At 42.6% G+C, this 14,500-nt stretch overlaps 1 protein-coding gene across 2 annotated transcripts in view; it reads right to left on the bottom strand.

Annotated features, from left to right (window-relative positions):
• The window catches only part of vps37ba (VPS37B subunit of ESCRT-I a), a 47,309-nt gene that overhangs the window by 3,258 nt on the left and 29,551 nt on the right, over positions 1-14,500 (bottom strand). For both annotated transcript variants that reach the window (XM_068055062.1, XM_068055063.1), the window contains one exon: positions 1,131-1,213. In XM_068055062.1, coding sequence (XP_067911163.1) covers positions 1,131-1,213 — 83 coding nt within the window. The remainder of the gene's footprint in view (positions 1-1,130; positions 1,214-14,500) is intronic.

Here is a 14,500-nt window from a genome sequence, read left to right on the forward strand (position 1 = left end):
AACCTGGTTCATTGCCTGCAGTGAAAACTTCCTCTTCTTGCTGCAGCAGGACCTAGCGGCTGGACTAACAGCGAGGTCTTCCAGCATGGCGCAATGTGGGCGAAACCATGCCCCTTAGCGACATCACAAGCTGAAGACATGCCCCTTGAGGTCAGTCTTCAGCTCAATGACAGGTGAGCTTTTTTTTTAATAACAATTTTAAATATTTCAAAACTTATGACACTTAAGAATGGTTATGAACTTTTAAATACTTGTAACACTTTTATAACAGTTTTAAAAGTCTGCTGGGATCTGCCCCTCAGGTATCAAGGCCACCTGGCTCCTCTCCTTTCTCCCCCCACTCCACCCCCAGCTCCTCGGTTCCACCGGTGTTGGAAACAGCACTTCATGGGAGGGGAAAAACACAGCAAAACTGCTTGAGGTTTTCCCTTGGATCAACTGCGGTTTCCGACAGTGGCGGTGGAAGCAGGAACATTTTTACTGTGATTGATAACAGTCGACAGCAGCGAATCCCTGGATTTTATTGCTGATATTTTAATCCGCCCTACCTGACATTTATTTTTCACCAACTTTGCTGACTTATGCCCATGATTATGTGCCCTAACTTTCTGCACATCAAAATCCGCGCAAGTTGTAGGCAAATTAGCAAAATTCTTGAATTAATGGTCCCTACCGCTTTAAGAATCAGATAGACGGGAGTGTTCGCCACTATTGAGGAAGGAAAATCTGGGCCAATACTGCATTTGAAGAACAAAAATATCCAGACAAACTAGTCTCGTCTTTAGTAAAAGGTCCTTTCCTTCTGCACAAAGAATCAGTGAATGGTAGAAATCTGAACTTCAGATGAACTGTCAACAGATCACGTGACAAGGGGAGAATCTCAGCTTAATCTGATCCTACTCTTATCTAATTCTACTGAGACTTGCTGGATTATGAGGAGTGGGAGGCCAAGGCCAATATTTTCCTCCTCCCTAGCCCAGCGACACCAAACCCAACTACTGGGCTTAATTAACTCAACAACCGAGATTCAGCTTGAGACTTCCTCAGTGACCTAACTTGTGGGTGCAGTTACTCAATGACAAAACATTTTAATTTTGCATTTAAAAGTTTGAATTGAGAGAAACATTTACCTCAGTTTCCTCTTCAATTTTTGCTCCTTCAGTTTGTAGCAGTGCGAGTAGTATGTCTAGTGAAGAACTACTGGACTGACTATCTGTGGAGAGAAGAATATTTTTAATGTCAGACCTTTTCCATAAACTGAAGCTATATTCCAGATTTTGGTAAATAGATCAAAACAATGTCATTTGCATTTAAAGCAGTGCCACTGATTTTCATAGACTGAATTCTGCAATTTAAAACTGGATTTGTCTCATTACCATAAAGAATTAAACAATCTCCTGGTTGGAAAGTATGCAATATATTGCATAAGAACATGAGAAATGGGAGGTGTAGGCCATACAGCCTCTCGAGACTGCTCTGCCATTAAATAAGATCAAGACTGATCTTCAACCTCAGCCATTTTCCTGCCCTATCCCTAGATTCCCTTAGTATCCAGAAGTCCACCGATTTTAGCCTTGAATATACTCAATGACAAAACATCCACAGCTATCTGGGATAGAGAATTCCAAATATACACAACCCTCTGAGTGAAGAAGCTTCTCTTCATCTCAGTCCTAAATAGCCAACATCTTATCCTGAGACTATGCTCCCTAGTTCTAGACTCTCCAGTCACGGGAAAACCTCAGAATTACATGCTTCAATGAGATCACCTCTTATTCTTCCATGGCATTTGCTGCATTCGTGCTCTCCCCTCTCCCCCCACGCTCTCTCCCTGCTTCCCCGCGTTATGCGATGATATCAACTGTGCATTCGCCAACCAGCCCTGGCAATGTGTAACGCCGTACACGTGCAGAGAGCAGGAGCCCGTTTGCGCATGTGTGCATCTTGGCGCAGTCTGATGACATCCACGGCTGGCTGCATTGTCAGGAATCACTTTGTTCTTCTATATGCCAGAGAGTATGGACCCATTCTATTCAGTTTGTCCTCACAGGAAACCATCTCACCCCAGGAATCAAATCTAATTATCCTGTGTGCACCCCCTCTAAGGCAAATATATCCTTCCTTAGGATGGATACCAAAATTCCATGTGTAATTTCACCAAAGCCCTGTACAATTGCAGCCAAACTTCCTTACTCACGTACTCCAAACCCCTTGCAATAAAGGCCAACTTACCATTTGCATTCCTTATTGCTTGCTATACCTGCATGTCAACTGTGTGTTTCATGTACAAGGACGGTGGCATACTGGTATTGTCACTGGACTAGTAACCCAGAGTATTGCTCTGGGGACGTGTGTTTGAAGCCCACCACGGCAGAAGATGGAATTTGAATTCAATTAATAAAAATCTGGAATTAAAAAAAAAAAGCAATGGACATTGTCGATTGTTGCAAAAACCCACCTGGTTCGCTAATGTCCTTTAGGGAAGGAAATCTGCTGTCCTTACCTGGTCTGGACTACATGTGACTCCAGACCCACAGCAATGTGATTGATTCTTACATGTGCCCTCTGAAATGGCCTAGCAAGCCACTCAGTTGCATCTAACTGCTACGAAGGCAATAAGGAATGAAACCGGACGGACCACTTGGCATCGACCTAGGCACTGGAAACGACAATTGCAAACCCAGCCCTGTCGACCCTGCAAGGTCCTCCTTACTAACATCTGGGGGCTAGTCCCTAGCAACAGCCTGATATAAATCATACCTTACAATGTCCCAGACACCGCCACCATCCCCGGATATGTCCTGTCCCATGAGCAGGACAGACCCACCAGAGGTGGCGGCACAGTGGTTGGTATACAGTCAGGAGGGAGTTGCACTGGGAGTCCTCAACAGCAACTCCAGACCCCATGAAGTCTCATGGTATCAGGTCAAATATGGGCAAGGAAACCTCCTGCTGATTACCACTTACCATTCCCGTGCTCCCTCCCCACCCCTCAGCTGAAGAATCAGTACTCTTCCATGTTGAACACCACTTGGAGGAAGCACTGAGGGTGGCAAGAGCACAGAATGTACTCTGGGTGGGGGGTGTCAATGCCCATCACCAAGAGTGGCTTGGCAGCACCACTACTGACTGAGCTGGTCGAGTCGTAAAGGACATAGCTGCTAGACTGGGCCTGCGGCAGGTGGCGAGGGAACCAAGAAGGAAAAATATACTTGACCTTGTCCTCACCAATCTGCCTGCCGCAGATGCATCTGTCCATTGCAGATGCATCTGTCCATGACAGTACTGGCAAGAGTGACCATCGCACAGTCCTTGCAGAGACAAAGTTCCGCCTTCACATTGAAGCTACCATCCATCGTGTTGTGCGGCACTACCACAGTGCTTAATGGGATAGATTTCGAACAGATCTAGCGATGCAAAACTGGTCATCCATGAGACACTGTGGGCCATCAGCAGCAATACTGTACTCAACCACAATCTGTAACCTCATGACCCGGCGTATCCCCCACTCTACCATTACCATCAAGCGGGGGGGACTAGCTCTGGTTCAGTGAAGAGTGCAGGAGGGCATGCCAGGAGCAGCACCTCAAAATGAGGAGTCAACCTGAAGCTACAACCCAGGACTACGTGCATATCAAACAACGTAAGCAACATGCTAAGCAATCCCATAACCAACGGATCAGATCGAAGCTCTGCAATCCTGCCACATCCAGCTGTGAATGGCGGTGGACAATTAAACAACTAATTGGAGGAGGTGGCTCCACAAATATCCCCATACTCAATTATGGTGGAGCCCAGCACATCAGTGCGAAAGATAAGGCTGAAGTATTTGCAACAATCTGTCAAAAGTGCCGAGTTGATGATCCATCTTGGCTTCCTCCAAAGTCCCCATTATCACAGATGCCAGTCTTCAGCCAATTCAATTCACTCCACGTAATATCAAGAAACGACTGAAGGCAATGGATACTGTAAAGGCTACGGGCTCTGATAACATTTTGGCAATAGTACTAAAGACCTGTGCCCCAGAACTTGCTGCACCCCTAAATCTAAACACTGGCATCTACCCGGCAATGTGGAAAATTGCCCAGGTATGCCATCTACTTAAAAAGGCCAAGTCCAACACAGCCAATTACCGCCCCATCAGTCGACTCTCAATCCTCAGTAAAGTGATGGAAGGTGTCATCGACAGCGCAATCAAGCAGCACTTGCTTAGCAATAACCTTCTCAGTGACGCTCAGTTTGGGTTCCACCAGGGCCCCTCAGCTCCTGACCTCATTACAGCCTTGGTTCAAACATGGACAAAAGAGCTGAACTCAAGAGGTGAGGCGAGAGTGACTGCCCTTGACACCAAGGCGGCATTTGATCGAGTGCGGCATCATGGAGCCCTCATAAAACTGGAGTCAATGGGAATCAGGGGAAACGCTCTCTGCTGGTCGAAGTAGTACCTAGCACAAAAGTGCGGTGCAGTAGTTAGCACCGCAGCCTCACAGCTCCAGCGACCCGGGTTCAATTCTGGGTACTGCCTGTGTGGAGTTTCCAAGTTCTCCCTGTGTCTGCGTGGGTTTTCGCCGGGTGCTCCGGTTTCCTCCCACCACCAAAGACTTGCAGTTGATGGGTAAATTGGCCATTATAAATTGCCCTTAGTAGAGGTAGGTGGTAGGGGAATATAGGGACAGGTGGGGATGTTGTAGGAATATGGGATTAGTGTAGGATTAGTATAAATGGGTGGTTGATGGTCGGCACAGACTCGGTGGGCCGAAGGGCCTGTTTCAGTGCTGTATCTCTAAAATTAAAAAAAATTTAAAAAAATGGAAGATGGTTGCGGTTGTTGGAGGTCAATCATCTCAGCTCCAGCACATCACTGCAGGAGTTCCTCAGGGTAGTGTCCTAGGCCCAACCATCTTCAGCCGCTTCATCGATGACCTTCTTTCAATCATTAGGGCAGAAGTGTGTATATTCGCTGATGATTTCACAATGTTCAGAACCATTCGCGACTCCTCAGATACTGAAGCAGCCAGTGTAGAAATGCAGCAAGACTTGGACAATATCCAAAGTTGGGCTGATAAGTGATAAGTAGCATTCGCCCACACAAAGGCCAGGCAATAACCATCTCCAACAAGAGAGAATCTAACCATCTCCCCATGACATTCAATGGCATTACGATCGCTGAATCCCCCACTATCAACATCCTGGTGGTTACCACTGACCAGAAACTGAACTGGGAGGAGTCATATAAATACAGTGGCTGCAAAAGCAGGTCAGAGGCTAGGAATCCTGCGGCGAGTAACTCACCTTGTGACTCCAAAGCCTGTCCACTACCTATAAGGCACAAGTCAGGAGTGTGATGGAATACTCTCCACCTGCCTGGATGGGTGCAGCTCCATCAATCAAGAAGCTCGACACCATCCAGGACAAAGCAGCCCGCTTGATTGGCACCCCGTCCACAAACATTCACTCCCTCCACCACTGACGCACAGTGGCAGCAGTATGTACAATCTATAAGATGCACTGCAGCAACACACCAAGGCTCCTTTGACAGCACCTTCCAAACCTGTGACCTCTACCACCTAGAAGAGCAAGGGCAGTAGATACATGGGAACACCACCACCTGCAAGTTTCCCTCCAAGCCACACACCACCCTGATTTGGAACTATATCACTGTTCCTTCACTGTCACCGAGTCAAAATCCTGGAAGTCCCTTCCTAACAGCACTGTGGGTGTACCTACCCCAAATGGACTGCAGCGGTTCAAAGTGGCAGCTCACCACCACCTTCTCAAGGGCAATTAGGAATGGGCAATAAATGCTGGCCTAGCTGGCGATGCCCACATCCCAGGAACAAAAGAAATCTCCACCCAAATCCCTCTGAACACTAACATTTAAAAAATATTATTTTTCTATTCTATCAAAGTGAATAACCTCACATTTCCCCACATTATCCTCCTCACAGCTTACTTTCCCACCTAGCTTTGCACCCAGCAAGCTGATACATTACACTATGCCCCTTCATCTAAGCCTTTAATATAGATTGTAAATAGCTGAGGCCCCAGCACCAAGCCTTGCAGCACCCTACTAGTAACTACTCGCCAAACTGAAAATGTCCCGGTTATTCCTACTTCCTTTTCTGTCCTTTAACCAATCCTCTATGCTTTCTAACATATTACCCTGAACCCCATGAGCCGTATCTTGTGCAACATTTCACGTGGCACCTTCGCAAAATCTACATATACATCTGCTGGTTTCCTTTATCTACCCTGCTAGTTACAGTCTCAAAAAAACTTCATTTGTCAAACACAATTTCCTTCTCTTAAACCACGTTGACTCTGCCTAATCATATGATCTTCTAAAGTGCTTTTTTACCACTTAATAATGGATTCCAGCATTTTCCCGATGATGGTCAGTCTAACTGGCCTGTAGTGCCCCCGTTTTTGACTCCTCTCCTTTCTTGAAAAGAGATGCTACATTTGTTACCTTACAATTCACTGGGGTCATTTCAGAATCTAGGGAATTTTAAAAGATCACAACCAATGCATCCATTATTGCTGCAGCGACCTCTCAAAACACAGTCAATCAGGCCCAGGGGATTCGTTGGCTTTTAGTCCCATTAATTTCCCCAGTACTTTTTCTTTGCTAATATTAATCACAATAAGTTCCTCACTTTCTTTAGTCTCTTGGTTTCCCACTATTTGATATTTGTGTCTTCTGTGAAGACAGATACAAAATATTTAATATCTCTGCCATTTCCTTATTCTCTTATTTCTTCAGTCTCAGCCTTTTAAGTGACCCATGTTTACTTGCGCTGTTCTTTTCCTTTTTCCATTCTTACAATTTGTTTATTTTATTCATTCATGGGATGTAGCTGTTGTTGGCTTCTTGCAAGTATTCTCATTCTATTTTCTCCCTCTACCAACTTTTGGTCTTCCGTTGCTGGTTTAGAATACTCTCAATCCTCAGGCTTACTACTACTCTTGGCAATATTATAAGCTTTTTTGAGCTGACTCCATCCTTAACCTCTTTAGTCAGCCACAGATGGATCACTTCTCCCATAAAGAGTATTTATTTCTCAATAGTATGTATACTTGTTGAGAATTGTGAAATATTTCTTGAAATATTCTCCATTGTTTATCTACCGTATCTTTTATTCAAATTTCCTAATCAATCTTAGCCAACTCACCCCTCATTCCTATATAACTGGTGTAATTTATGTTTAAGACTCTAGTTTTGGACCCAAGTGTCTCCCTCTTAAGCTCAATGTGAAATCTTTCACATGATTGCTCTTCCCCAGAAAATCCTTTATGAATTAACCCCGTCTCATTACAGAAGACAAGACCTAAAATAACCTGTTCCCTAATTGGTTCCATGGCATACTCTTCTAGAAAATTGTCTTGAATGCATTGTGAACTTGTCCTCAATACTTTTGCTGATTTGATTTATGCAGTCTATAAGATTATTGAAGACCTACATTGTTACATTCTTATTCTCTCTGATCAACAGTGCAGCTACTACTAGGGGGGGGGACATCAGCAATAAACTTTCTCCCAACAGTATTTTCTGCCCTTTATTTCTTAGTCTCCATCCATACTGATTCTACTTCCTGCCCTCCTGAGCCAAGATTCTTTCTCATTACTGTATGGATGTCATCCTATCAGGGCTCGAACACCCAAACCCACCTTTTCCATTTTGTCTAACTTTGAAACATCAATATTTAACTCCCAACCTTGGTCATCATGCAACTAGGTCTCTACTGGCTAGTAGCTCAAACCCATTTATCTCTATTTGTGCCATTAATTCATCCATGCTTCATGCATTCTGATAAAATTGAAGGGTCCTGTTATGAATGTTTAACTTTTTACCATTTTCCCCTGATTTGATCATATTCACTGATGCACCATTACCATTAAACTCTGTCCCTTCCTGTAATATTCTGCTGATCTTCACACAAATTGCTATACTGCTCTACGGCCTTGACTTTTCTCCATAGATTTATCAATTTCCCTTCACCCGACCCCACCCTTCTTTCCCCACTCCTCCCCATCCCCTTTTTAGTTTAAAGGGCTATCACCAGCTCTAGTTATTAGATTTGCCAGTATGCTGGTCCCAGCCTGGTTTAAGTGGGGCCCCCTCTCTCTTTCCCCCAGTATCCATGAACTGAAACACCCATCTCCCAAACCACTCTGAGCCATCTGTTCAACTTTCTCATCAGTTTGACCTTATGGCAATTTGCATGTGGCTCAGATGGTAATCCAGAGATTACCAGATTTGAGGTTCTTCTTATTAATTTGGATCCTAGCTCCTCAAACTCCCCTCAGTAGAATTAGCTGCACGAGAGTACCACTGAAATATAGAAGTTTACTGCACAGTACAAAGCTATTCAACCCATTATATTGGTACTAGCTCTTTGCTAGAACAATCCAAAATTAATCCCACTGGCCAGCTCACTTCTGTATGCTCCTCTGCTTCAAGTGCTGATTCACTTTTCCCCTAAAAGATGCAATGATCAAAGCAATCCATGCTGTAACAACTCTGCATAAAGACATTTCTCTGCAAGTGAGAATTTTACATTCCAGTTTCTTATCTTATAACTACACTTTCTTATCCTTAGCACTGTGGTGAATCGACACTGTGCTCTTTTCAATGGATTTAATGTCCTTTCTCAGAGTCAGTCATTTACGGCTCAGAAGGCGGCCATTCAGCCCATCGAGTCCATGCTGGCTCTCCATGGAGATTAGATGACAAAAATTGTACAGTGGAACTGTGGCTTAACAGTGCCTTGCACAAATTCATCTTGCACTAGCCAATCTCCGATAGCACTGTACACAAGAAGCTGAGACAAAGTGTAGCCTTTAGAATCATTCCCATAATGGAAAGTCGTAGCGACCTTAAAACAAATAGATGCAAAAGTGATTGAGAGAAAACGAAGGGAAAACAGCTCAAATAGATGGGACAATGAATTGAGTTATTCAGAGTCCGGACTATTTTGATCAAATTCTCGCTGGAAATAATAGGCATGCGTTTACTTGATCTCAGCTGTAATTGTGTTGAATTTCTCGGCTTCTCTTCTGAATGATTTCAAAATCAACTAAATCGAAAATGAAACAGACACATGCCTCAAGAGTGGTGTTTGAATTTTGTAATTGCAGCTTCAATTTATACTGTTGAAAATGTACAGTTAGTTGAGAGACCAATAAACGAACAGATTAAAAATAATTGAGTTGTTCAATAAGATACAATAGTAATAATTACAGCAATGGATTGTACCCCACCACCACCAACAGCCCCCCCAAGCCCCCGCCCCGGCTAGCACAAATTTAATCTAAGTGAGATACACTATACAACATTTTGCTCAGCCTGACCTCAACAATTGGAAGCTAAGTAGAATACTCTGAATATAGTTGTTGGGAAATATCTTTGTACCAGATTTAATGGAATGTGCAACTAACTTGGAACTTGTAGAGAGGTTTTCACAATCTGCACATACTGGATCAGTTGTAAAAACATATCGGTGGGGTGGGTTCATGCCAATGATTCCCCAAAGAAGTTTCAATTTTAGTTCCACTATTGTGAGAAGGTGCTAAGAGATGCCAGCATTACTCAAAGGGATAGTAGTCGGGGAAAAAAGGCAGAGACATACCGGGAAGCAAATTACCCACCTTTCAACAAGTGGTGGTGAATGAAAATCTAGAAAAAGTGGAATACTTTCTACATCGTGATCATTTGAAAACAAAGTAAGCAGGCTCGACCCAGAACATGGGTTCTCTCACTGAATTTCTAAAAATTCTTTCTTGGGATGTGGGTGTCGCTGGCAAGGACAGCATTTGCTGCCCATCCTTAATCGCCCTTGAACTGAGTGGCTGGCTAGGCTATTTCAGAGGGCAGTTAAGAGTCAACCACATTGCTGTGGGTCTGGAGTCAGATGTAGGTCAGACCAGGTAAGGATAGCAGATTTCCTTCCTTAAATGACATTAGTGAGCCAGATGGGGTTTTACGACAATTGATAGTCTAAGTAATGGTGCCACGAAACTAACTTTCGATGACTAGCTTTCAATTCCTGATTTTAATTAATTGAATTTAAATCCCACCAGTTGTCGAGGTGGGATTTGAACCCATGTCCCCAGGATTACTAATCCAGTGACATTACCACTATGCCACCGTCGCCCCTTAAATAACCCACAGGATTCTTAAAATCGCAAAGGTACAACCTTATGTTTCAAATTTCTCACTTCAACTGATTACTGATAATCTAAGTCCACTTAACATTGAAAATGAAAGTATGTTTGGTTCAATTACAGCAAGTTAAGTTTCCCTTCAGAGGTCTCAAAGATTAGATCAAGCACTCATTTTTATTACATGCTCTTAACAGTTGAGTCAATAACAAATAGGTTGATTCACAATCTCTTTCCCCAGCAACACCAGGTAAATGGTAAGAAGCAGATAAACATGTGCAATATTCCAGAGTTTCTCATCAGCATTGATTAGTACCATGGACTACCACACCTAATCAATACTGTTGCTGTATCAGACACAAATTTAATAGTCTTGGTAATCTTCTTTATGAATTGGACTATGGTCTCTGGATTTTTCCCAAATTATGAAACAATTCATTAACTAGTGTACAAAAGTGTACTAAAAAACGTCTATTTTTCCTAGAATTTGTTACTTTTTCCTATCAGTTCTATTTCACTCCAAACGGACAATATCTAATTTTGGTTACATAATTTTTCATATAATTTGTTCTCTTCAGTCTACTCATGTGCCAAATTTCTGTTTTCACCTACACATTCACAGATTCCAGATGTTCCATATAAATCTCTACAGTCCTCTATACCAACATACTTTAGGTAGCAGATGCCACTCAAAACTGCTGGGGATCAACAACACAAATACTGCGATCTGAATTGGAGCAGACAGCAAAACCTCCGAAACAATTTTATTTGAGTATAAGATGTTGCTGCCTTCCCCAATACGATGGTGAAGAACTACAAAACCACATTAACAATTTGACTATGTCCAAAAACACAGACAGCACTGCAAATTTTGTAAGCAAGAAAACATTCCCGTGGCTCACAATTGCTTCCATTACTAGATGTAGCACTTGGCTCCTCTTAAATTTTGTTTTCTCTCATTGGTGGTTAATCACTAATTTTCTCCCCTTTTGTCTCAAGCATTCACTTCTTATTAGGGGTACAGCTTCAATGGCACAGTACCGGTACCTTGCCAAAGTGGACCATCATGCATGTGTCAATCTTGACAGATGCCAGGATATTCCACTGCATGGGGCATCACAGCACAGCCTGATTGCATCCTCAACTGGTGTCTACACTGCACACTTCCAGCATGGGTTACTGCATAGTTATCAGGAGCAAAAAATCCTGACCAATTTTCTTCTCTTCAGCACGGGGCAGGGTGATGACAGCAACTGTAATGGCTCTGCTGCTGCCCTGGCTATCTCAGCACAGATTGGAGGTTAAATCTGGGACCTTCTTGACTCCTGCTCATTTACTTTGGATACATTACATGGCTTCTGAACTCAAGTTGGTATCCTGCAAAAAAAGTGAATACCACCACTTTGCAGTTAAAAAGTCACAGGTTTATACAGTTGCTATGGAAATCTCATTCCCACCTTGGTCAAGGTCAGCTAACTCAGCAGAGACTGGCAAGTAAATCTGGGATCTTCGGATCTCTATGGCTCAGTACCATGTAATCTTTACCAATAGAACCAAGTGAGATGAATTAACAGTTGTTTTTCTTGTTAAAGGATTATATTTATAGGCCACAGAGGCCATCAGAACACCAAGTTAAATTACATTTTTTTCAATACCAAATGCTAAATACATGGGAAATCTCAGAGCATTTTCTTTTTTGCTTGCACTTGCTTAAAAACTGATTATAGCGGGTGTTGGTTTAATTCTCGCATGTTTTTGATCACAGCTTGGGCCACTGTCAGTCACCTCTTAACAGATTCAAAGCAGAACTAGTGCAGTGCTGTAAGCAGCACCTTTCTCTACCTCACCACAGGTTAGTGTGTAGTAGCACCATCCAGAAACTTCTGAAATGAGCTGAAACCAATTAGGTTTTCATTCATTTTAATGTGACAAACTGATGCTACAAAGCAGGTTTTTAAAAAAACAGTAAAGACTAGAAATACTCAGCAGGTAAGGCAGCATCTGCAGAGACAAAAAGAGTTAATGTTCTAGGTCGATGACCTTTTGCATATATTTCAGATTTCCAGCATCCGCAGTATTTTGCTTAGGTTTTAAAATAAAATTTAAAAAAATAAATATTCCTGGACCCATCACTCTACCCTTACTTTTTTTCAGTCAATTTTCTCCGTTACCCGACAGTGACTTGTTGCTGCGGTAAGGTTCCACAGCCATCTGTTGCCCAAGTAGCTAATGCATTTATATTGCTTGGCTACTGACAGGCTATTTGACCGCAGCTGGCATTGCAGCCTGTGCAATCCTATCAATGTGAGCAGCAGCAGAAACCCTGGCTGATTTCAACCCAAATGCACCAGGGAGATGAAACCGGTGATCCTACCTGGTCTCTGTGCCACATCTATCTGCCGTAACCAGTTGAGGAACTGCAATGGGTTATATTTCCTTATTTAAATGAATGTTGTGCTTAGCTCATTGAAAAATAGGAATGTGCTTTTTTTTCAGAAACCTGCTCACTGATGAAAACAAAGGAAACCATGCAATGACGATAAAAAAACTAATAAATTTTGGCTAGTCTATACTAAACACTCTCTACAGAGTTTAAAATGTTTTAGTTATATAAAACTTATAAGAGCGAACAACAAATCCCTACATCATTGTAATATTAGAGGTTCTCAATAGTCCAATTGTTTTGGTGGAAAAATTAGGTCAGGTTTAGAGCAGGGACAAATTTAAATCTAATTCAACCAACCCATTATTTGTTCTGGTTCTGTTAAATTCAATGTGATAGATCCACTGCCAAGCCATCAAAATCTTCTTTAGCTAGTGAACTGCTAGCAACAGATTTCGAAACAGACAAGTGTAATGGAAAAATATTCAAGATGCTCTACAAATACATAACATGCTCGAGGAAGCAACAGTCAAATGCAGTGCAGAGCCTGTAAAACTGTGGTAATGAAGCAGGCAGCAATTAGGCACATATCCAGTTTGAGTATTGAAGGGCTATGATTAACGGCTGGCTGCTAAACAATAGTCTCATTTAAGTCCCATTTTGGAGACTGCTATTGCGCATCACCAAGTTTCATGTCATACAGTGATTTAGATGCTAATTATTTACAATGCCCTCTATGTATACTAGCTGAAATATGTAAAGTTTGAAATGTTTTAAGGAAGTCAGAGTGTCAATGCAGATCAGCAACTCTGATAGCCAGCTCGTGCATTTTGCAGTGACAAATGGAAAGCCAAAACATTCAATGAAATAATTTGTTAGCTGCCTAGGGTAATGTACATTAAAGATGAAACTATCTTAAGCATAAAAGCACTCCAAACTAGGGCAATTTAAGAACTTTAAATCAATGGTATAACAGCTTCTTAGTTAAAAAAAAGTCAATAAACAACAAAAGTATTTTGATGCTGCCTTTAATGTACCAAAAGCCCAAGGTTTTTAGCGAAAGAAATCAATAAACCATTTTTGACACTGAGTCAAGGAGATATTAAGGCAGATGACCAAAAGCTTGGTGAAAGAGGTAGGTTTTAAGGAATATTTTAAAGGACGAAAGCAGTGGAGAGAGAGAGATTTAGGGAGCGAATGCTAGAGCTCAGGGCCAATGCAGTTGAAAGCACAGCTGCCTATGGTGGAGCGATTAAAATTGGGGAGGCGCAAGATGCCAGAATTGGAGGAACACAGATCTCTTGCCTGTAGGGGTCGAGGTTAGAGATCGGAAAGGGTGAGGCGATGGAGGGATTTGAAAACAAGGATGAGAATTTTGAAATTGAGGAATTGTCCAACTGGGAGCCAGCATTGGTCAGTAAGCACATGGGTGATCGATGAATGAAACTTGGAGCAAGTTAAGTTACGGGCAGCATGGTTTTCGATGACAAGGTTCCACAGGGTGCAAGACCGGAGGCCAGCCAGAACAGTACTGAAATCATCAAGTCTAGCAGTAACAAAGGCATGGATAAGGGTTTCAGATGAGCTGAAGGTGGTTGGAGTCAGGCGACGTTAGAGGTGGAAGTAGGCAATCTCGGTAATATAGCGGATGTGTGGTTGGAAGCATATTCTGGGGTCAAATGCAACAAGGTTGCAAGGTTCCTCTCAGCTTCAGATAACTGTCAGGGATGTAAACATTGGCCAGGGAAGGGAGTCTGTGACAGGATCCAAAGATAATGGCTTCAGTCTTTCCAATATTTAGGTGGGGGAAATTTCTGCTCATCCAATATTTGATGTCAGGCAAGCAGTGACAAATCAGACAGTGAAGGGTCCCGAGAGATGGTGGTGAGATAATGTTCAGTGTTGTCAGCATACATTTGGAACCTGATGTTGCGTTTATAGATGATATTGCCAAGG

The sequence above is a fragment of the Heterodontus francisci genome, chromosome 23, assembly GCF_036365525.1.
Source record: "Heterodontus francisci isolate sHetFra1 chromosome 23, sHetFra1.hap1, whole genome shotgun sequence".
NCBI classification, from domain to species: Eukaryota; Metazoa; Chordata; class Chondrichthyes; order Heterodontiformes; family Heterodontidae; genus Heterodontus; species Heterodontus francisci.